Source organism: Zingiber officinale, chromosome 3B, assembly GCF_018446385.1.
Source record: "Zingiber officinale cultivar Zhangliang chromosome 3B, Zo_v1.1, whole genome shotgun sequence".
Lineage (NCBI taxonomy): Eukaryota > Viridiplantae > Streptophyta > Magnoliopsida > Zingiberales > Zingiberaceae > Zingiber > Zingiber officinale.
This window is the reverse complement of record NC_055991.1, coordinates 86,078,150-86,101,359: the sequence shown is the minus strand read 5'-3', so window position 1 is coordinate 86,101,359 and position 23,210 is coordinate 86,078,150. Positions and strand designations below refer to the sequence as shown.

Here is a 23,210-nt window from a genome sequence, read left to right as displayed (position 1 = left end):
GGAGTTCATCGAATTTTATTAAAATTAAATTTATTATACGAAGTTTTATGAATTTTAAATCACACGGCAGTAATTCTACCCTTGGGCTGAGAGCCTGAGACCTCTTACAAATCATAACAAATTAATTAACTCGCCGCCGCCGTGTGCGTCATCCACTGTCGCCGGCCGGCGTACTTTGCCGAGAAAGACCTCCACAGGAAGTCCGGCTCTGCCGTCGTGAACCCGTCGTCGAAATTTTGCACGTAAGTGTAGGGATCATAGCACGGCGGCGCCGCCGTCGACGCCGACATCGTCAGGCCAATCCTCCTCCTCCTCTTCACCATCCTCCTCCAGAGCTCGCGCAGTCTCACGCCGGCAGTCGTTTTCCCACCATCGGCGGCCGGGCGACAGCCCTCGATGAACGCTTTGGCCTCAAACCGGTTGGAGTCCTCGTCGCCGCTCATCAATCGGCGCCGGGACTTGCTCCACGGCCAGCTAACGAGCGGGAGAGGAGAAGGGCGAGGGCAGGAGCTCCGCCTCATGAATTCAGGGCTGCCGCCGCCCATGGCGCTGCCGTATGCTTCCGCCATGGCTGGCGGCCGTGTAACTGTTGTAAACCTTCATTTATATGGCCAAAAATATTTTAATTTTATTGTATTTTTAATTTAATTTTTGAATTCCGGAGAAAGAGTTTTTTTTAGTTTAAGGTTGGATCGAGATACAAAACATGGTGGTAAAAAGTGAATATATTTATCTCTAATGCTCCTGTCAATTCACCCCAGGGTCAAGAGGAGGTAAATAAATTTTCATCCGAATTAAAAAAAGCGACGTGGAAATGAATGGCTAACAAAGCAAGCACCTAACAAAATGTGTAGAATCGTTATAACCTAGAATTGCACCAATCTTCCTTCAACTTCACCGCAAAAGATGATTCCAAACGTTTGGGATCGATTGGGTACTTCTGGATCGTAGGTTCTGCAAACTATGGTGACGACTAAGCTCATTTACCTCTGGACCAAGCAACTATTACTCACTCCGACGATATGATCAAATGTTATTTAAGATGCCGACATAGACAGCTAACCAAACCAACTAGGCCCAACTAACACCTAGCTGATGAGCTGTCCGGAGATGTTAACCCTGCTATAAACCTTCATCCAGTGTCGATCATACTTAAATAATGACAAAATGCTCATAATCAGTGTCTAATCTTTATGATGTTTTCAAGTGTCCACATTTCGCCCCATTAATCCTAGAGATGGGTCTTTTTCTTAGTTTGCCTACTAGATAAATCCTAAGCACAACTTATATACACTTCGAGACCAAGTCTAATTCTACAGTTTAGTGACAAGTCTAACTTTTTAAACCTAAAATTTTGATCGATCAGATCATTGTTTACCAAAGTTGACTCAAATCTCCTCCACATATGTTCTAGTCCTAATTAATATGATGTGTTTGAATAAATAAATACCTGATGTGGATTTTGAATATCTGTGTTTTTGTCTGGTGGACCTGTACACTTGGTCAATGGCTTTTACTTCAGTAGTCAAACAAGTAGATGCATATGAAAACCAAGCAGTTAATTGATGATTGATTGAAGAATCCACAAGGATGAGCAAAGAATTGTAGAATCAACTGTATCAAGGAATACTTTTATCAAAACAATAGTTCGCAAATCAAATCAAAATCAGTATACGACGGCACAACTAAGTTGTTTTTTTTTTACATTGCCGAGGAGGATACGGCGCTGTGGAGATTGGAGCAGTAATGGAATGGAAGAGAAGTTTATTGGATAACGCAGTGGCCTTTGTCACCGTCATCTCCGTACTCTTCGTCTGATGATTCATCGTCACTGCAGGATTGAAACAAGCAATGGAAACTTTCCATCAACTTCACATGTTCATTTGTACAAATGATGACGATTTGATAACTATTTGGAATTAACAATGAATAACATAGAGATAATTGTTCGATAGTTTGATTTCTAGAATGGAATTGATAGTTCATTATAATTCAGGTAAAATCATAAGTCCTGGTTTGTCCTACCGACAAGACCGGTCCTATTTCTTGGAATAAATTTATGAACATCCAAGAACAATGATTAGGGAATCATTAGTCCTTCCAAGTTTTTTTTTGTTACCAAATGTACAAATACATTCGACGATAATTCATAAAGAATACAATAGCTATTTTGTGTGCCAAATGGACCATGCAAATAACAAGATAAGGCTCAAGAAAGAAAATGCTCATCAGCAATAAAGTTTGTATTTCTAGCAGTTTCGAATCCAAAATGGAATCGAAGGAAATGAAAAATCAGTTTTCACAAGTCACTTCTGTTCCAAACCTCTCTTTCGTTGGATTCGATAAGATCCAAGAACAGCTAATCATTTCATCACAAACTAAATCAGAACACAAATTACTTTATCATCTTCCACTAAACAGCTTGTGTTTGCTCTGCACAATCTACCCCACTAAAGCTTAAACATATAAACCTTGTGGGTTCAGTTTCAGTATCGACATATCAAGTTTTCTAATTCAAAATTTCAGCAAATAATTAGCAAGAGTAATGCTTCACACCATGAATAAGTTCACAAGTGAGGCAAGTAAACCTCATGATTTAGTTTTCACTATCTTAGCAAATGACAATTACTAGGTGAACAATATCATATTTAATTAATTGATCGTAAATCCTAAAATTTCTAGCTTTCTGGAATATAGTAACATGCATTCTAATGTGGGCTTGTGAATTTACACATCAATAGAAATCTAAAGTTTTACTAACACACACAAAGACAAATGAAGGAAATATCAGCAGATTAAATGATAAGCAGGCGAGATTAATCAGCTAAATCATTGTTTGAGAGATAAATCATTCAAATAGCAGTGTACCTGACAATGAACTCCTTAATTTCAATGAGCTCTGTTCCGCAAGTATCGGCCCACTGTACCTTCCTCCTTTTGGTAAACCCTGATGTGCTGCTCGGTAAATTTCTTAAATAATCATTTTTTACAACAGCTTGAGCAGATAAATCGGAGCTATCTATGAGCAGTGGCTTTTTAAGGTTACTCTTAAGATATATTTCTTTTACATCCAGTTCAATTGCATCAGCAGCACCAACAGTATCCCGCGCTCTATGGCTACTGGAAGAAAGGTTACGAATGGGATCTCGTTTGGCAGGAGAAGTTCCATTTGCTCCTGCAGAGGTATGCTTGAAGCAGGCGAAGGAACATCTAAAGGAAACTCGACCTTTTTTGGAAGCCAGCTGAAATTCAGATTAATCTCTTGTTTGAACAATCGGTATTGCTTTCAAGGGGAAACTCTCATCTGTTTTTCATTGTTTTTGCAGCCATGGATCAGAAGAAAAACCTTTGATGTGCCCAAAAACCTTGGAGCTGCAGCTCATCTGAATAAGAGGTAGCTCTTTTATAGCCTAAGTAATCAGGATATAATACCTATTGAATAAGAAGCAGCTCTTCTCTACAAAGTTAATTGACAATGAATCATACAAACATATTTACCATATCTTTTTCATATATTAGTTGCACCTTAATCTTTCAATGCAGATAGCAACAACATAAGCACTTTGACTAGTTAAATATGCAGCTCTTGTTATGTTTCCTTAATGTTAATCAAACAATATAATTGGAAGTGTGATCTTTTAAAAGATGAATGATACATTACACAAAGGATGTTGAAATGTATCATAAGATGATACTAGAAGGTTGACATTTGTAAAGCCGTGGTGTCTTCCCTGATGTCATTTAGATCAATGGAGCAGGCAAAAATTAGGGTTGTAAATAAACCAAACGTTCATGAGCAAGCTTGATGTTTGGCTTGATATGAGTTTGTTTATGTTTGATCAATACACATAAAGTCGATAGCTTGAGTAACTCGTTAAACTAAATGAACAATTTGAAAGCATATGTATTCAGCTCGTTTATGTTCATGAACAAGGATTGTGAATTGTTCGTGAACAATGTTTATGGACAATATTCACGAATAAAGTTTATGAACCATGTTCATCAATAAAACTCTCATGAACATGATAAATAAACAAAAAAGCTTTCATAATGAACAAACAAGCTTGTATTATCAAACTTAATGACCAATCAAACAAATTTAAAACTATAAATTTTTCAAACAAGCTTGAGCTGAAAGCTTGATAACATCTAAACAAACCAAGCTCAAGCTCGTAAAAATGAAACCAAGCCAAGCTTGAACAATCATTTCAACGGCTTGGTTTATTTTAGGCTCAGCTTGGCTTTGCTCGATTTCTCATCAAACAAGACTGAATACCACAAAGCTTGGCTTAGTTTGTTTACAGCCCTGTAAAATGACAAAGTAATGATGTTGATGATTATCCAATCTTCTAAAGTTCGATTTAGTAAAAGAATATAAACAGATTGATACATCATGTAAAATCCTACAAAAAAATTGCCAAAAACGATAGAAGTTAGTTTCTTAGCATCATTCTCATACCAAAGAATCATTTTAGAAACTCTGTCCAATTCAACTAATTGAAAGATAGCTTTTCTTTCTTGTTCAAAAAAAAAAAAAAATGAAAATCATCTAACAATGGAAGAATCAGAGCTTAGATGACAGAACATGATCTAGGTTCTTGTTTAAATAAATTTTAAAAAACTGCACCTCTGTGTATGAATTCCCATTCCTACCATCTCGAGAAAACACGAGCATCAACAATCATCTGAGGGCTGATAAGAAAAGCATAAAACAGAGACGGAAACAAAGAAGCCAGCCAAAGAGGACATCAATCAATAGAGGTCTAAATAATAATTTAAAAAAAATCCCTAATTTTTCCGATCGATATTGGAGGGGGCGTGCGATCCCGAGAAACTTGACCCCAAATATCTGGAGCTGAGGATTCTTACAACGAACCCTACTACATTCCCATTCCTCGCTCCGACACAATTAACAAAAAAAAGAAACTTTTATTTAATAGAGAAACTGCAAAAGGGAAGGGGAGGAATCGATCAGAAAGGAACCTGGAGGAAGAACTTAATAGGAGGAGGGAGACGAAGAATCCGGAGATCTCGGCGCCCGGAGCACGAGAGACAAGCGGCGCCGCAAAGAGAAGATGGCGACGCGATCAACTTTCGGTCAACCCAGGCGTTTTTGGAGCCGTGACGAGGATCGCTTTAGGATTCGTGCAATTCCTGATCGACGAGGACGAACGGCGATTGCTCACGGCCGAAGACGGCTTAGTGGATTAGCTCCTCCCTTTGATCTCCATCGGACGTCCGAGGGGCTCTAGGGGCCGGGGCGGACGGACAAGATTGACCATCAACCGTGGGACCCAGTTAGTTAATCTCGGGAGGCACGAGATAAGGGATCCAGCGACATGCCACGTGTGCTTTTTATAAAAGGCTTTTAATTATAGCACGCGTGTAGGGAACTAAATAATTAAGGAAAATATCTATTGTTTAATTATTAGTTAACTATTCAATTAAATGAACTTAAACAAATAAAAATTAAAATTAAAATTAAAATTAAAATGTTATGCCTGTAGCCATAATTCAAAGTCTAATTTACACATCTTTCATTGACTCAACCATCGAAGAGCTCTCCTGATCACAAAAGAAGAAGATTCTGTAGATCTCTCATCGCCCCAACCATCCAAAGCTCTCCTGAGACATTGATCACAAAAGAAAAACATTCGTAAATTTTGAGAAATTGACAGTAGAAAGTCGTTGCTCAATTACTCTGGTGTATACTTCGGTGGAAGATCATGTGTTCTTCCTAGCTTAACAATGTAACTTGTTGAAGAGGGAACAACATCATAAAGAAAATCCCCCAACACCTAAATTCACAACATAAAACAATAATGAGATTTAGTTTTTATCGAGCAAACGACTTACTTCGATTCCTGGATGACCCATCTCAATGTCGAAACCAATTTCTATCTCAGCATCTGTTAAAGTCAGAGCCTTCTGAAGCTTTCTATGGCAAAATATCTCAACTTCAACCGTGAAAATGGCGGTCACCGGCCGGTGATCGGAGAGCTTCAGCTCAGCTCTCCTATAGTTTAGGAGTTTTACACCCTTTCCGAACCATAGAATGCGGTCGCACCTAGGCAAGAAAGAAACAATTGTGATTGCTTCACCAAACTGTCATGAACAAGTTTGTGAGCAAAGTGAATGATATTATCTGCCTTGTTTCGACCGGTATGGTAGTGAATTAGTAGTTCATACTCAAGCTTGTCAATAAAAATTTTGAATCAAAAGGCAATCTAAGCTCATACCATGCTGGATTTCTCCTCCCGCCCTTGTGATCATCCCTCACATAGCTTGTCGAGTCGAATTCATACTTGTAAGTTGGCGGAAAGTTCATAACACCCTCTGACCATCCGTCGAAAGCACCCCCTTTCTTTAGCTCTCGAATCAGCTGCCAGAGAAATTATGAAATTCTTGTCAAAAGTCTCTACTTTCACACAAATCTCCAAGGTTGGAAATAGTGTGTTCGATCACTTTAGTATTACATTGATATCAAATGTTCTTATTGTGCTAACTACAAAAACTTCAGTAAAAGAAGAAAGTTGCAACCTGGTCTCTCTCTAGCAACATACTCCAATTCTTGCTGGAAATGAGTTCATGTGTTTTTTCAAACGACAAATCGATGCGGTAGTTTAGATCTCCTAGCCAAAATATTCTTCTGTAAATATGAAGCCAGAGAAACAAGAAAGAATCAGAAATTAGGCAAATTGTAAGATTGGCCGAAGTAAACTTGACCGGCTATTTCTACGGATTGTTTGATCTACATAAGTAATGCATTTGGTTTATCATCATAAAAGAAGTTACTGTCCGTCCTCACACAAATGCTAGCCTACTGAATAATTAAGCCTTTGACACTTTAAACTCACTCATGATCATGGATTCTTTTAGGCGCTCCGGCTTGAGCAATCGTACTAAATTGTGTTTTACGGTGGATTTCTTGCACGTCTGCATTCCTATGAAGTTCGTCCCCACTTTTTTCGCCCGAAGAGAGGTGGCAACATGTGAAGCAAAATAAGGTTTGGTATATAGACATGCTGATTGATACTGAACCCTGAAGCAAGTTTGAAGTCATCAAATAAGTAGCATGCCAAATAATATGAACTTGATTGCTAAGAATTCAAGTAAACTTACTTTGTTTCCGATATAACCCATGACACCTACACCGACCGGAGATACCTTCAGGTTCTGAATGTACTTCTTCAAGTCACGACGAACCCATATTGAAAGGTATATCCCAACCATTTGTTTGCTGATTATCCTGACAAAGGCCAATCTCTTCCTTCTACATGACACCATATTCAGATCAAGTTCAGTAGCCAAATCTCTTCCTGATGAATCCTTGACAACACTGCGCCGGAAAGAATTGTATTTTCGGAAAGACTTGCTTGCCTTGAATGAACTTGAATTAGTTAAAGTGTGTTTAGGCAGCAAGTCTAGTGGTTGTTCTGGCCAAGCTAATCCAATCCTCTCTGCTGTGCTAAGTGTCCTGAGTAGCTTCTTTTCCTGAATCAATGGCATAACCGAATCGGCATCAAAATTAACAAGAGTGAAATGATTCAACCTTTGAAACTTCTTTATGCCAGATGGCCTAATGGATTCATCATGATCGAAATTAGAATCTAGAGTATTCGTCGAATCACTGAAATTAGTGGCATTCTCTTCATTGTCGTGATAATCATCCTCTTCGTCTATGTCACTGATAGTCTCATCAGACAATAGTCCATCCACAATGATGGTAGTAGCATCTTCAGATGGTCTAAATCTAGATGGAGAGGGAGGATCACTGTGACATTTATACTTCGGTTTCGCGGTCGGAATAGTATTTAGTGTTGTCCGAATGAGATGTTCCCATTTTGCAACTGGCGTATTGTCCTCGGCACCGAAGATGTTGCCGGCATTCAAGGGAACAATCTCTTGGACGCTGCAAAACAAGAAAGCTCATATGAACATCATGGAATTTACGCTCGAGATGAAGAAATGTTCAGACCGAGGAATCGACAAAGTGGTAGATTAAGGGGACTGATTACCCGAATACATAGATATCAGCAGGCTCCTCCATGTCTATCCACTTTGCTACATCAAGATCATCAGGTGGAGCTCGTCCACCAACATTCCAAGTTCCTGTGCAGATTCTAAGGATCCAAAACATGAAAAGCTTCTAAGTGTTGCAAGAATATGAACAATGATAATTTAGTGCTTTTAATAGCATTTTTAGCCTAAAAACAGGTGAAACATGCCTGAGTTCTTTGGTATCGATATATTGTGCCCGAAGAGTCTCTGAATTCCTTCTTCTCAACTTGTATGGGAGGCTCTCGAGCTCATCATCTGCAGTAGAAGTCATATAACATAAATCTTTGTTAGGAAAGAATCTCGAGTGTCAAACTGGAAGAGCCACCACTTACCATTTGTCTTCTCCAATCCTCTTACCTTCCTCTCGCTGTCCCCCTCGCAGCCAGAATTCTCTGCGAGAAAAACAACCACCTTTCACTAAGAACAAACTAGTCAAGAAGAAGAAGAAGAAGAAGAAGAAGAAGAAGAAGAGACTCATCATAATCTTGTGACCTTCCTCATCGTCTTCGCCTTCATCGGCGCTGAACTCCGAGTTGTCGCCTCTGATGTTCAGCCATTTCTTGAGCACCACCTTAGGCCAGAAAACCTGCAACGGCTCCAAATAAGCCAAAAGCCTAAAGGGAAGTGTCAAGAGGCAGGGAGCAAGATAGGAAACCTGCCCAGGCTTGTTCGGAGCCTGATTCATCTCTTTTCAGCTGCAACAAGCTTCACAGTGGAGTCCTTGTTATTCTTCCTTTCAAGTGAGCAATTGTTGCCAGAGAATTGAGAGCGAAGCAGCCACTTTATGAAGGACTATTTTTTTTCCCCCTGTTCATAAATGTCCATGTCAATGCAAAAAAAGAATTCATTTTCAGCATTAGTTGTAGGAACCGTGTTCGAGATTGATTATGAAGCTGACCTATTTCCCTATTTGTGTATACAAGAGCAGAAGAGTTTCAGTGAAATCTGCAAGAAGAGAGTCGATTGTTTATAACTGAGCGGACAACAGAAACTTGCACTAGCTTCCATGTGCTTGTTTTTTTGAGAAAGATCTCATTTTGCCTCCCCTATTTTATTTGAGTAATTGACCAAAAGGTGTATTTAATATGGTACAATTTTTAAAAATCACACCTAAGTTTTAGATTTCTCAAATGGAGAATTTATTTTCCATTTTATTCCTCATTACATTTAAAGAATAACACTATTATGATACTAAATTTTAAAAAATAACACCATCATGGTGCTGTATTTCAAACATCTATACCACTTTAGTGTAGCTTAAACCTTAAAACTAGTCCTAATGTGATGTTATGGTATTCATTTTCAAAATGTAATAGTATTATTCTTTCAATGTAATACTATATTGATTAGTGAGAGGGGTAAAATAAGAAATAAATGTCTAAAATTTTAAAGTTAAGTGCATTTTTAAGAATTCTCTCACTTGCGTCTTTGGTCATATTTTAATGTTATAAGTTAAAATAAAATGTTAAGTTATATGGCAAACGATGATTCATTTGTCACAGTATCTCCATCAATTTGTTCCTATATTGATATAGAAAAGATAAATTATGAATGAGTAATAGTCAAGCCATTAATACATTGTCGAATTTCAACCTTAAGATTTCATATGATCGCGTCATGAGGAGACTAAATGTTATAAGTTATAGCATAAATTGTTTTAATCTAATGAAATAGTGGAAGGTCATTAATGTAATTTTCAAAAAAATATTTTAATGAACATTAGTCATCAAAATAAGAATAAGACAGCATTAATTAATCACATTCATTGTGTTATTAATTATGCTCTTATTTTTGAATTTTGAGTAGTAAAATATATCAAGGTGTTTTTTTAAAAGATAACTTCATAAATTTGTATTAATCTCATTGGTGAGACTATCAATATATTAATAGCATTAAAAAATTATTTTTACTTTTGACTTTTTATTAATAATTAAAATGGATAAGACAAGTAAGGGTATTTTTAAAATGCATCATTTAGATAAAGTACAATTATGATTATGACGTGTCATTAAAAAACTATTAGTATTTTTAAAACTATATAAAAAAATAGATACTTCAATAATATAAGAAAATCAATTTTATATTAATTGTTTTATTTTTTTTATTTAGAAGAAGATCATAAAAGTAATTTAAAAATATTTTAATGGCAATAAGTGTCATTAATTATACCTTTATTTCTTAATTTTAAACCGTATAAGATTATTAAAGTGTTTTTAAAACATCACATGGTAACCTTTTCAATTAATCAATTATCAAAAAATATTTTAGTAATCAATTAATAATCTTACTATTTAAGAATCCGGACACTCTATTAACTAATTTTAATGAAATTCAAGATAAAATTATGTTAATATTTTTTTATTTCTATAATAAAAATAATTTTAAAATTTATTAGTAATTTTGTTCTGATTAATTTTTATATAAAAATATGTATTGACATGATTTTCTTTATCTCACATCTTATAATTAGTAACACAATGAGTGAGCGAAGAAGTTTCTATAAATACTTGGCATATAATATTAAAATGTATACTTTTCTTGTCTTTTTGGATAAGATCAAATACGATATCTGTGCTTATCAATTTAACATATGATATAAAAAATTAAATTAATTTTTTATGAGACATGTGCCCTTCAGCAAGGGCGGAGCCAGGTTGAAGGCTACTCGGGCTGTAGCCCGGGTAGCCTTCAACCTTGACAAAGGGATTTGCCATAGATTTACTATGGGAGAAGTAAAAATAATGGGAGAGAAACGAGAAATAGCCCGGAGGACGGTGTTGTCATTGACGCTTGTAGCCCACCTCCCACGATCAGCCCAGGTAAATCATCCGGGCTGGCTCCGCCATTACCCTTCAGTTGTACTATTGTATAGGTTTGACATATCCTTACCAAATTTAATTTATGTTACACATGCACGATGACTAATTATTATATTATTTTAAAAATGAATTTAACTATATTAAAATAATTTTAATTAAATTTGAATAATTTTTATAAATTATAAAAAAATAAAATAAAATATTTTTTATATAAAATTTTAATAAGTTGACCTAGTTTATTTTTATAAGCTATAGTATTGAAATTATATATATATATAACACGTCGTACATAGGGAGTGTCAAATAAAATTATCCTCTATATATATATATATATATATATATAAAAAGCGCGTCATACATGGGAGTGTCAAATAAAATTATCCTATATATCTTTTGACTATTTATTTTCATTTTTGTCAAATTAGGAATGATGCTTACCAAAGCTTGCGAATGTCAATCGTCATTGCCCACGTCAGAAATATCTCCATTAATTATCGCCCATTCCCCCATTCCAAGCGTCAAAGTCGGGTACTGCTCTTCAAATTTTCACTGCAGTTGATTATTGTTGTCGCAGGAAGTGAATGCTTCATCTCAGCCGCTCCATGAAAACTACTCTACATGGATCACGGAGTTTAATCCGTCTTAGATATATTGTTAACATAGAAATGAGATAATCTAAAATAGTATTTATATATCATGGATACGACTTCACCTGCGGGGACCCTGTAGTTGGTTCGTCGACACATGTGAAGGTTGTTGTCCGTATTTGCAGACAAATTAATACTGCCACGTCAATAAGATTGGTCAAAGGTCCCAAACATTGTGTTTCTTACGATAACAACAAATAAAATGAAAATAAAAAAAAGCTAATTAAAATTAAATAGTTATAACAAAACATTGAATATTACTACCGATGCAAGGATCTGAATCACTCGTGATAAGTTAGTTTTTTCTTAACCATAAAATTCTTAACAAGTGTCGGCAATTAGAAATACAAATGTCGATCTGCTAGTTTGTTGTATTGCCAAATGATGTATTCATAAAGCTCAGTTCAATCTAGGTCAAGTAGTGCACCAGATAGAGATTATAGACGGCATCTGTCCACTTTAGACAACAATGAGAATCAGAAGTTCACCATTTTAAACAAAGGGCAGGGGAACAATACATGGCATAGCACAAAAAAAAAAAAAAAAAAAAAAAAAAGAATGGGAGAGGTGGGTGATCCCGTCCGGAGGCTGAGTCGGACGGAAGCTGGTCGAGGTGGCCCGGTTGTTGACGGAAAGTCGTAGGTGATTCGGCTCCCGTGGAAGGCTGACGCTGCTGCAGGCTCCTGCACACACTCAGACAATCTCGTCCTTCACGTTAGAGACCGAAACCCAGGGAAAAAGTCCCCGGATCAGGCCCTCCGATGCTCAAGTCAGGTCCTTTTTCCCCAGAAAGAACAGAGAGAAGAAGAAGAAAAAACAGTTGTGGAAAAAAGTGACGAGGGAGTGTGTGCGCGTACCTGCGTCCGAGGGATCTCTCCCCTTTTATGCCTCCCCCTCTTAGAACCTGCCATCTTGTCAGAAAACGTTAGACGCTGGGCTTTGTCGCCTAGTTCCGGACACCTGTCGTGCTGCCATTTGTCGTGAAAGCATCTTTCTGTTTAGGAACCTCCGCCTTCGCACATAGGTTTTGTCTTGTAGTGAGGGACAGCTGGCAGGCTACTACTGGTTATGAGGGCATCTTTTCGTTTTAGGAACCTCCGCCTTCGCCCGCATTGTTGATATGTAATGATTCTCCTTGACGAACCGTTGAGATTCTTCGCACCCGCACTACTTAGCTCCTCCGCTCCACTGTGACCTGCACCGGCCTGCACCCGTGGTTTGCATTTCCGGGCCTCCAAATCGCAGCCCTGCAGCCCAAGCTGTCTATACACCGCTACGCCGATCCCGACCTGCATCCTGCGCTTTGTATTTCCTGGCCCTCCACCGCAGGCCTGTAGCTCGGGTTGCCTCTGCTTAGCTCTGCCGATCCCGACCCGCCTTTGCGCTTTGTATTTCCTGGCCCTCCACCGCAGGCCTGTAGCTCGGGTTGCCTCTGCTTAGCTCTGCCGATCCCGACCCGCCTCTGCGCTTTGTATTTCCTGGCCCTCCACCGCAGGCTTGTCGTCCCTCTTCGTTCTCCTACTGCTTCACCCCTTCGATCAACAAGCCTGTCAGGCCTCTGGCTCTCCCCTATGCTCAACTCTGACTGCCTCGTCAGCTTGACTATTTGACCGCCAAGTCGCTTTGACTATTGACTGCCACATCCTCCTGACTTTTGACCGCCATATGGCCTTGACTTTTCTAACCTTTTCCTCATGGGCCCCTCCATTACCAACCGTATCACAAGCCTCCCCCACAAGTCTAGTCGAAGGAGGACGACAGTCTGACTGACTAGACCTCTGCACATCTCTATGACCTCAGCATATCTCTGGGACCTCAGCATATCTCTGTGCTTCTACCTCAGCACATCTCTGTGCTTCTACCTCAGCACATCTCTGTGACCTCAGCACATCTCTGCGCGCTCTGCTTCCTGCATCACGCGTCAACTTTTGTGTCGCGTCGCCTAGGCTTTCACATCAACCTTTGTGTCGCGTCGCCTGGGATACCATGCCTCCTTAATTGCATCGCCAGTCGCTTGGGGCGCCGTCCCCACGCAATTGCTTTGACTCGGGCACCCACCTTCTTTATAAAGAGCCTCATGGTCACTCCTTTACTCTATCCTTCTCCATTCCTGCTCTCCTACTTGCTTTCTTTCTCCCCCCAAGATGCATTCTCCTTCCTCTGACGAAGTTGATCAACCGCCCTCCCAAATGCAGGTAAATCAGCTCACCTCGCTACTTGTCGCGAGAGAACGCGAACTGGAGCGCGTGTCCCAGGATCGGGATCGCCAGAAGGCTGCCCTGCGTTCCATGGAAGATCAGTACCGTCTGGCGAAGCACTGCGTACATGCGGAGAAGGCGAGGAAAGAGGAATGCCAGGCTAGCCTGCAGCGCCAACTTAGCCTCCAAGAACGCTTGAAGCAAGAGCATGAGGCGGAGTTATCCCTTCTCCGCACGTGCCTTGACGTCAAGCAAGACATGATCGCCCAGCAACAGGCGGTCATCGACTCCTTACGTGCGGAGCTGGCTCGGGCTCAGAACGCCCCTGAGTCTCCCGACAGGTCTTCACGTGGAAGTGCTCATTCTCCATGGCCAATCCCTTCCACGAGTTAAAGCTGGTCTGGGGGATAGTTGTATCAGTGGCTCCTTTGTCATACGACGTTCCTGCTTGTGGCCTTGGCTGTATCATCTTTTTATTGGACTGTGCTGCGGTGCTTGTACATCTGTCTCCTTTCGACATGATCTTTCCTGCTCAATTTTCATCTAGCAAGTATTTTTTTAGAAACTAGCCCGTATGTAAGAGTCAAGAATCGCTTCATGATTCCTTTTCATATATGAATTTTGGATAATAAAACCGACATAGTGCTTAAGACTTAAAACTGTAATGAACACGCATAACCTGATTTCGTAGTTAATACTGACGCTCCAGGAGGAGGGTAGATGGCGTCCCACATCCTCTGCCCTGCGTATTTGCTGCATATTTACAATTTGCGTAAAGTAAAGCCAGATGTAGCTGACCTGATTATTGAAAACGCTCCGCTCAAGGTGAGACACATCCCTCAGAAAGGTAGTCAGGTGTAGGCACCGAGCTCGCTTATGATTTTCGCAGAGGAGTTGATTTTTGATCCCCGCGTGGGGGCCGACCTGAAAGGTCGTTGGGCGTGAGGACAGAGCTCACTTTCGATTCTCGCATGGGAGCCGACCTGAAAGGTCATTTGGCGTGAGAGCAGAGCTCACTTATAACTCGCACTGAGGCGAGAGTCTGGGACTACCGACCTAAAAGGTCGTTGGGCGTGAGCACAGGGCTCACTTATAATTTTCGCATGGGAGCCGACCTGAAAGGTCGTTGGGCGTGAGAGCAGAGCTCACTTATAACTCGCACTGAGGCGAGAGTCTGGGACTACCGACCTAAAAGGTCGTTGGGCGTGAGCACAGGGCTCACTTATAATTCTCGCATGGGAGCTGACCTGAAAGGTCGTTGGGCGTGAGAGCAGAGCTCACTTATAACTCGCACTGAGGCGAGAGTCTGGGACTACCGACCTAAAAGGTCGTTGGGCGTGAGCACAGGGCTCACTTATAATTCTCGCATGGGAGCCGACCTGAAAGGTCGTTGGGCGTGAGAGCAGAGCTCACTTATAACTCGCACTGAGGCGAGAGTCTGGGACTACCGACCTAAAAGGTCGTTGGGCGTGAGCACAGAGCTCACTTATAATTCTCGCATGGGAGCCGACCTGAAAGGTCGTTGGGCGTGAGAGCAGAGCTCACTTATAACTCGCACTGAGGCGAGAGTCTGGGACTACCGACCTAAAAGGTCGTTGGGCGTAAGCACAGGGCTCACTTATAATTCTCGCATGAGAGCCGATCTGAAAGGTCGTTGGGCGTGAGATCAGAGCTCACTTATAACTCGCACTGAGGTGAGAATCTGAGACTACCGACCTAAAAGGTCGTTGGGCGTAAGCACAGGGCTCGCTTATAATTCTCGCATGGGAGCCGACCTGAAAGGTCGTTGGGCGTGAGAGCAGAGCTCACTTATAACTCGCACTGAGGCGAGAGTCTGAGACTACCGACCTAAAAGGTCGTTGGGCGTGAGCACAGGGCTCACTTATAATTCTCGCATGGGAGCCGACCTGAAAGGTCGTTGGGCGTGAGAGCAGAGCTCACTTATAACTCGCACTGAGGCGAGAGTCTGGGACTACCGACCTAAAAGGTCGTTGGGCGTGAGCACAGGGCTCACTTATAATTCTCGCATGGGGGCCGACCTGAAAGGTCGTTGGGCGTGAGAGCAGAGCTCACTTATAACTCGCACTGAGGCGAGAGTCTGGGACTACCGACCTAAAAGGTCGTTGGGCGTGAGCACAGGGCTCACTTATAATTCTCGCATGGGAGCCGACCTGAAAGGTCGTTGGGCGTGAGAGCAGAGCTCACTTATAACTCGCACTGAGGCGAGAGTCTGGGACTACCGACCTAAAGGTCGTTGGGCGTGAGCACAGGGCTCACTTATAATTCTCGCATGGGAGCCGACCTGAAAGGTCGTTGGGCGTGAGAGCAGAGCTCACTTATAACTCGCACTGAGGCGAGAGTCTGGGACTATCGACCTAAAAGGCCGTTGGGCGTGAGCACAGGGCTCACTTATAATTCTCGCATGGGAGCCGACCTGAAAGGTCGTTGGGCGTGAGAGCAGAGCTCACTTATAACTCGCACTGAGGCGAGAGTCTGGGCTACTCCGGTCCGAGACCGGTGGCGATGGCGCTGGTCCGAGACCAATAATGATACTTCGGTCCGAGACCGGTGGCGATGGCGCTGGTCCGAGACCGGTGGCGATGGCGCTGGTCCGAGACCAGTAATGATACTCCGGTCCGAGACCGGTGGCGATGGCGCTGGTTCGAGACCAGTAAGAACTCCAAACGACAAAGGCCCAGATGCACTGCCTTCATTCGTCCCGCCTACGCCGACCTCCTTGCTTTAGTTAATCTGGTCGCTATTGCTAGCTTTAGGCTTACTCATTTGCGTCGCGTTTCTTCCTGCAATTGCATCACGTATGGTATAGAATTAAGAATAAGAGAGGGAGCGTAAAAACCTTACTCCACCCTTGGGCCACAACGCCCTTGCATCTTATGATGACCCCGCAGTTCTCGCGACGCACCCGGTTAGCTGCTCAGATCGGGGGCTACCTACGCAGAGCTGCTTGCTCGGCCGCCCCGAACGGATAACACCCCCGCAGACCTGCTTGCTACTTTTCTGATCTGGCAATCGCTCCCGCTGCCCTGTCCTATTTGCGACCCTTTTGAATTGCCTGGCTTCTGTAACTTCATGAAACTTCCCGCCTAGCCTTGAGCCTTTTACGAAGAATGCTTCTTTTTTGAGGCCACGCCCCTTCATGATTACCTCGCCTTGTCGATCTTTAATGCGTTTCTTCTCGTTGTGACACCTGTCCGACGCCTTTATTGCGCACGCCCCCTGACGCCAGCCTCTGACCACCTTTTGCACCCTTCGGCGCTCATTTCCCATCCGGCGGCGTTGAGGCGCGTTACCCAAAAAGATACTCGGCTCGACTCTCGATGTTTCCTAGGAATGAATGGGCTTTATAAACCCTAAAGGCAGTCCGCTTTCCTTACTTCGACGCTTCGCTATCCTCTTCCTCTCGTTCGCGACCGTTTCTGGCAGTGCAACTCCTCGTTCCCCGGTTTGCGCCCGACCTGTGACCCCTCTTGTCTTCCTTCCCCTCGCCTGCTTACTCCTCGCAATCATGGATGGTAAGGAACTCTCCTGGTATTATCGTTACATCTCTGATTTAGACCATCATGACCTGTCTTCGTTGCAATCCAATCTGAGGCTAGGCGCCGCGTATGAGCTTCGTCTTCCCTCGCCAGATGAGCATCCTTCTTCTCCTCCCGAAGGGTTTATCACTGTTTTTAGGGACCAAATCTTAGGTTGTCTTCTCTTTCCTTTGCATCCTTTTTTCTCCGAGTTAAGTCAGTATTGCGGTATTGGTATCTCTCAGTTTGCCCCCAATGTGTTCCGAGCGGTTTGCGGAACCATCATCTTGTGCCGCATTTACCAAATCCCCTTGACCGCTAGACTATTCCATCACTTCTATTCCTTCCGGCGAGCCGAAGCGGGGGTATTCAATGTTCAGGCCAAGCCGGGCCATAAGTTTTTTGATGACCTACCTTCTTCCAATAAAGGCTGGAGATCTCGCTTTTTCTTCCTCAAGCCCCCCGTTCCCTTAGTCGAGCCTTCCCAATGGCGCCCCCTCCTCGCTTCGGACTTCCCCTCGCATGTCCATGAACCTGCCTACTCCGCGGCTATGGATAAGCTGAAAGGTGTCATTGTTCGACTGTCTGTGCTGATGCTAGAAGGCATCCTGCACGCTTTTGGCCTTAGTCCTGTCTCTACCGAAATTGGAGCTTTGGTAAGTTGTTATCTTTTTGTATACCGCTATTCTCTAACTGAGGTGCTTTTTCTTCTTATTTTTGCAGTGGCTGCCATCCTCCGTTCCTTCGCCAGTCAAGAGACACCCGCGGTGGCCGTTCTGCAAGCTCTGAATGAGGAGCTAACCCAGGGTCCACCTTCTGCTCCCGCCGTCGCCGCCGGTCTGCAGCTTTCGGAACCCCGACCTTCTGATGCGGAGGAGGCTCCGATGCTTGTTGAACCACCTGCTCTCAGCCCTGCAGACTCAGCCCTGCCCCGCATCTCTGATCAACCTGCGGCTGAGCCCTCGCCCGCAGGACCAGTGTCTTCTCTCCCGCCAACTATGAAGCTGCGCCTTACTCGCAAGGGCAAGAGAACAACCCCAGCCACCGCAACTTCTCCTCCACCTCCTCGTCGTCAACGCGTAATGAGCATTTCTTCCCCCACCAGGTCCTCGGATACGAGCTCGGTCCAAGAGGCAAGCTTGGTCCAGGAGAAGGTCTCTGATCTGGGGGTGGCAGACCCGCCATTGGACCTGACCGCTCCGCTGACAATCCAGACTATACTACCTGCCCCGCCTTCGTTCTCTGGCAATCAGCCCTCGGACTCACTGATGCCCCCCGCATCTCCTCTCCTCGCGCCTCCGAGCTCGGCCATGCCGATCCTGAACATGCCCTCTACAGACCCCGCCTTTGAAGCGCTATGGAGGCTCCCTTCGGAGACCGATCCGGCCTACGCGCCCGCTGCCGATTCCTCGCCTATCTTCGGTAGGGTCAACTTCTATGGGGACCTGGCCACCTCCTGGCAATCAGCCAGTCAGTAGTTCTGGGAGAGCAGTTCCCCTTTGGGGGAATTTGATCAAATTGCTCATTCCCTGGTGGCGGTAAGCTCCTTCTCTTCTTTTCCCTGGTATCCGTGTATTTCCGTAACCCCCTTTCTCTTCTTCCGGCCACTCGCAGACCTGCTCCGCGAGTCTAAGCGCCGTGCAACGAGCGACCGAGCTTCAGCGAGAGAACGCGGCGCTCAAGGCACATCTTCAGGAACTGGAGCACCCTGCGGCTTCCTCCGCTCCTCCTGAGCCTCCTCTGGGAAGCTTGGATGCTTATCTGCGTGCCGCCGGGGAGTCGGCGGCCTCTGCTCGGGCCATTTCCCATGCTGCCTTTGATAAACTTCAACAGTTGGAGGCGGCTTTGAAGACAAGTGAGTCTTCCTTGGCTTCTGAAACGGATCATCATCAGGCGACAGTTTCTGAGCTGAAAGCCAAAGAGGCAGAGCTGCTCTCCCAATCATAGGAGTTGACGCTTCTACGGCAAGGTCAGGAGCTCTTGCAAATGGGGTTGGCCGACGCCCAGGCCCTGGCTAGTGCTGCCGCTAGCCGGGAAGCAACCATTCGGACTCAGTGGGAAGCTTGTCAAGCCACTCTCCAATCCTTGCAAGCAGAGTTATCGAAGGCCCAGGAAGTGGTGTCTCAAGGCCAGAGCGATTTGTCCGTGGCCCGCGCCGAAGCTGAGGAGAACCGGAACAGTTTGGAGGCGTACCGGGCTGGCGAATCAGAGCGGCTAAAGGCGTACAGACTGGCCTACGTTCGCTCTTCCTTCTTCCTCCATAAGCTGGGACGCTGGATGGTCCTGTTGCTCTGTCATGGGGCCGCTGGTGGGGTCAAACAGGCCTTTGAGCAGGGTTTCCTACTCTCGGCACCTCATGCCACCTTCTTGGACACAGCTCGCCTGACCAGGGAATTGCCGCAGGACACCTTCCCTTCTTTCGAAGCGGATGAGGGACTTTTCCTCTTGGAGGCTCCTCCCCCTGCGGCCGATCCAGCTCCCGGGGATATCTCTGCCCAGGCCCCTCCCGTTGCCGCATCTGATGTGTCTGCTGATCCTGCATCTCCCGACACAGCGCCAGCCGACCTCGGGCTCCTTCCACTGGCCTCCGTCGATTCAGCGCCTTCTCCCCCGTATGTCGTATGACAAGCGATGTGTTGTAATGTCCACCTTCTGTGCGTTGATGTCGAACCTTCCTTGATTGTACTTATTTGTATGGTCGTATTGAACTCCGGATAATTGTCTCGCTTCCCCTTCATGCATCCTTAGCTTGTCTCTTTCCTTAGTAGGTCGCCCGTGGCTTTGGTAGATCTCTGCTAATCTGCTCGCCCTTGCTTATTTTGCTCGCTTTGTTCGGCCACGTAGCTCTTCCTCCGATAGCTGCCTTTGTACCTAGCCCGATCCCGGCCAACTCTTGCCTCGCATGTCCCTGAAGCCTGCTGACCTGCACTACCCGTCTTCCTACTGCCTCTTCCGTACACTTTTGTCTTGGTTGGAGCGACCCCCTTAAGAGATGCTTCGTATCTCGAGCCCTCGCCTTTCCCATAATGCCCTCTGGTTATATTTTCGAGGCTCATCACAGAGCGCTCCCTGCCTATTTCCGCCCCTGCATCAACCATCCGTTGTCAACTTACGAAAATATCCTTCCTCTACCATACCTATAAGTATCTTCTTCCTCTCTCCCTTCGGTTATGAGTCGCCATCACCACGGAGCACTCAAGCGTCGCCGCCGCCGACTGATCTTTTCCGAGACTCCGCCGCGCTTCTTCCTTTTCTCCAAGCCTCCTCTTTTCGTTTGTTCTTTCTGCCTCCTGAGATAATCTCCCCTGCAATGGCCTCTCCTTCTCGGGTTTCCTTGTTGGCGGAACATTTCCCATGCGCTTCAACTTTCGCTGAGTTGGATTGGGATGACCTACGGTACACTTACGAAATCCCTACTAGCTTTCGCCCCATCATTCCTACTGGTGTGAACTTGTACTTCGACCCTCCGCCTGGTTCGTGTACTTTCTTTACTGAACAATCTGTGTCTGGCCTTCATCTGCCCCCTCATCCTTTTTTGTCTGGAGTGTGTCGCTACTTTAGGATTCCCCTAGGTCAGCTAACTCCCAATTCCATAAAGATTCTATGTGGCTTCGTGATACTCTGCGAAGTTTGTGAGGTTTCCTGGTCAGCCCCCCTTTTTCATTGCTTCTTCGCTCTCGCTCGGCGCGCCGATGGTCTTTTTGATTTCCAAGCCCGCAGCCAAACTGCTTTCTTTTCTCCTCTTCCTCCTCCCAGTGCTAACTGGAAGAAAAAGTTCTTTTTTATCCGGTTTCCGGAGGAAACAGACTGGCCCATGCATTGGCAACCTGAGCTGCCTCTGACTCCGGTGCTGGACGAATTCCACATGGATCTCCCCTATGCTACGGCTGCTACTCGAATGGAGGATTGGCGCTTGAATTTGACAAGATTGCTATCTGAAGACCTACTTTCTTTCTTCAGGCTGAGCCACTCTACCTCCGACACACCGCGCTCCCTAGGTAAGTTCGTGTTGAGTGCCTCTTTTCTGATCACTTTCCCTGTGAGAATGACTTCTCGTGGTGGTGCCTTCAGCTGAGGTTTTGTATCGTGCGTCAGAGGTTCTGCCTCTGCCCCTCGATGGCCTGGAAATACTGCGGCGCGGTCGGGCAATCTTGGCCAGGAGGCTACTCCCTCACCTTGGATCTGCCTCAGTCGGGGCAGCAACTCATACTGCTCCCAGCCCTGCCTCACACGCCGCTTCTCCTCCGCCTGCCGCCTCGAGCCGAGGTCGGGGTTGTGATCCGACCGGCCGTCCGGCCAGGCGCATCTTCAGAGGAGCCCCCCGGGCCTCCAGACGTGGTCGTGCAGCTCTTCATCGCGCAGGTCTAAGTTCCTCTGGCCGGGGCGCCACAGACAGGGCTGCGGCAGCCTCTTCACAGGGTCGGCCTCGCTCTGATGACTCTGACTCTAATAACCAGCCCCTGCTTCACAGGCGGCGCCGAAGACTAGGTCTGACTTCAGTAACGCTTGATTCTGTTCCTTATACTACGGCATTGCCCCTTGCTGCCGTCGTGACTGGCTATGACATAACTTCCCTCTTCATTTTTGTCTCCTTTATCTGGCAGCCTCTCCCAACCCTTACAGGGGAAGACCAGCTGCGTCCCGCTCTGGCCCTACTCCTGTAGAGGAAGACAGCCCAGGCGATCATCCGAACCCCACGCCAACTGAGCCCGTTCCCGAACAACCTCCTGCTCCTCCTGGTGCTGACGCCGGCCCTTCTCAATCTTCCTCCTCCGCCCGCCATCATTACAGGACCACCATCCCCTCTAAAGCTACTCTAGCTCGGCGGCCTGATGCCCCCACGAGCCTTTTGATGATGAAAGGCTGCCTCGGCAGTTTGTGGGCAGAGAGCATGGATCAAATAAGTGGTGCGCCTCCATTAGTCCAGATGGACAGGTTTTCGAAGTCCTGGGCCAAAGTAAGTATTCTTCGCCTTATACTGGGTATTAGTTCACCTTAGCTGAGGGTTATATCTTCCATCCAGACTCATGCAGAATCTTTGGTGCTGAACCAATCTTTCCACACCCTTCATCATGAAAGCAAAGAACTCCGAGAGAGAGTCTCCGAATTAGAGCTGCAACTGAACGACCCTGCCCAAGCCAGTTATGCTTTGCGAGTGGAGATTCAGGCCCTAACCAATCAGACCGACCGTCAGAAATGATCCCTGATATAGGTGAAAGATGAGCTCCGAGCCATGAGGGAGGAGAGAACTGCATCTGAGGTGGGTTATCAGCAACAACTAGCCCACCAAGCTCAAGAGATACAGTCTAGAGATACCCTTCTGCAGGAGAGGGGCGAGAGATTGGAGGTTCAGGCAGCTCAACTGGAGACTCAAGTAGCTGAACTAAGGGCTCTGAAAGCAGAACTGTCCCAGTCCCGAGCGGCTCTGTCGGGAGTATCCACCGCCTTGGCCGTCTATCAAGAAGGAGAGGAGGACCGTTGCCTGCGAAGTCGAATGTCCTATCTGACCTCTTCTGAATTTTTATCCCAGGCTGGGGCACGCTTCTCTGCGACCATACCATGCACGGCGGCCGGGGTCATCCGTCAGTTGCACGCGTAGGGCTTCTTGAGCTCCATCCCCCCCGCAGATTTTTTGGATCGCCATCAAATCATTCAAGGCTTTCCAGATGATATTTTTGCTCCTTTTAAATGATCTGTATCAACTTCTTAATCCGATGAAATTTTTACATGTACATACGTATCTTCGAGTTTTGGCTTGACTACCATGCTATCTCTAGCCCCCTCGGCTGACCTGGCTTACAGCAACGGGGTCGGTATCCCTCACACCCGATAGGGCCGTAGGTAGTTAGCACTCCAAGGTCGATCTAGGTTCCTTCCTTGAGCATCCTGCAAATAATAGGCCCATGATGCCAGCTTCTTGATGACTTTGTATGGTCCGTCCCACTGTGG

At 44.9% G+C, this 23,210-nt stretch overlaps 2 protein-coding genes and 1 pseudogene across 3 annotated transcripts; 2 read left to right on the top strand and 1 right to left on the bottom strand.

The window, feature by feature from the left end:
• Positions 1-5,496: 5,496 nt before the first annotated feature.
• LOC122056704 (type I inositol polyphosphate 5-phosphatase 1-like) lies at positions 5,497-9,001 on the bottom strand. Of its 2 annotated transcripts, none has more exons than XM_042618781.1 (12): positions 8,960-9,001; positions 8,717-8,868; positions 8,536-8,647; positions 8,394-8,453; positions 8,229-8,316; positions 8,019-8,123; positions 7,123-7,912; positions 6,858-7,042; positions 6,541-6,649; positions 6,240-6,382; positions 5,857-6,067; positions 5,497-5,625 (listed from the first exon to the last, which is right to left on the bottom strand). In XM_042618781.1, exons 2-12 carry the CDS (start codon positions 8,744-8,746, stop codon positions 5,599-5,601), a joined length of 1,860 nt encoding a protein of 619 aa, XP_042474715.1. In that variant the 5' UTR covers positions 8,747-8,868; positions 8,960-9,001; the 3' UTR covers positions 5,497-5,598. The 2 variants fall into 2 exon arrangements, with proteins under 2 accessions (XP_042474715.1, XP_042474716.1); XM_042618782.1 differs by having other exon boundaries at positions 8,554-8,647.
• A 1,589-nt stretch (positions 9,002-10,590) lies between these two features.
• On the top strand, positions 10,591-10,758 carry LOC121968705 (annotated as a pseudogene).
• Positions 10,759-21,377: 10,619 nt separating this feature from the next.
• On the top strand, positions 21,378-22,860 carry LOC122054993 (defective chorion-1 protein-like). Its single transcript, XM_042616397.1, has 4 exons — positions 21,378-21,623; positions 21,733-21,760; positions 21,866-22,218; positions 22,474-22,860. Exons 1-4 carry the CDS (start codon positions 21,378-21,380, stop codon positions 22,858-22,860), a joined length of 1,014 nt encoding a protein of 337 aa, XP_042472331.1.
• Positions 22,861-23,210: the final 350 nt, after the last annotated feature.

Excerpts from the sequence above, each read along its gene's own strand:
- LOC122056704 (XM_042618781.1), bottom strand. The coding sequence starts at position 8,746 with ATGAATCAGGCTCCGAACAAGCCTGGGCAG. Across the intron at positions 6,383-6,540 it reads TGTTGCTAGAGAGAGACCAG|CTGATTCGAGAGCTAAAGAA; the intron begins GTTGCAACTTTC and ends TTTCTCTGGCAG. Across the intron at positions 5,626-5,856 it reads TGGGTCATCCAGGAATCGAA|GAGAGCTTTGGATGGTTGGG; the intron begins GTAAGTCGTTTG and ends TCAATGTCTCAG.
- LOC122054993 (XM_042616397.1), top strand. The coding sequence starts at position 21,378 with ATGGCCTGGAAATACTGCGGCGCGGTCGGGCAATCTTGGCCAGGAGGC. Across the intron at positions 21,761-21,865 it reads GAAGACTAGGTCTGACTTCA|CCTCTCCCAACCCTTACAGG; the intron begins GTAACGCTTGAT and ends TTTATCTGGCAG. Across the intron at positions 22,219-22,473 it reads TTTCGAAGTCCTGGGCCAAA|GTGAAAGATGAGCTCCGAGC; the intron begins GTAAGTATTCTT and ends TCCCTGATATAG.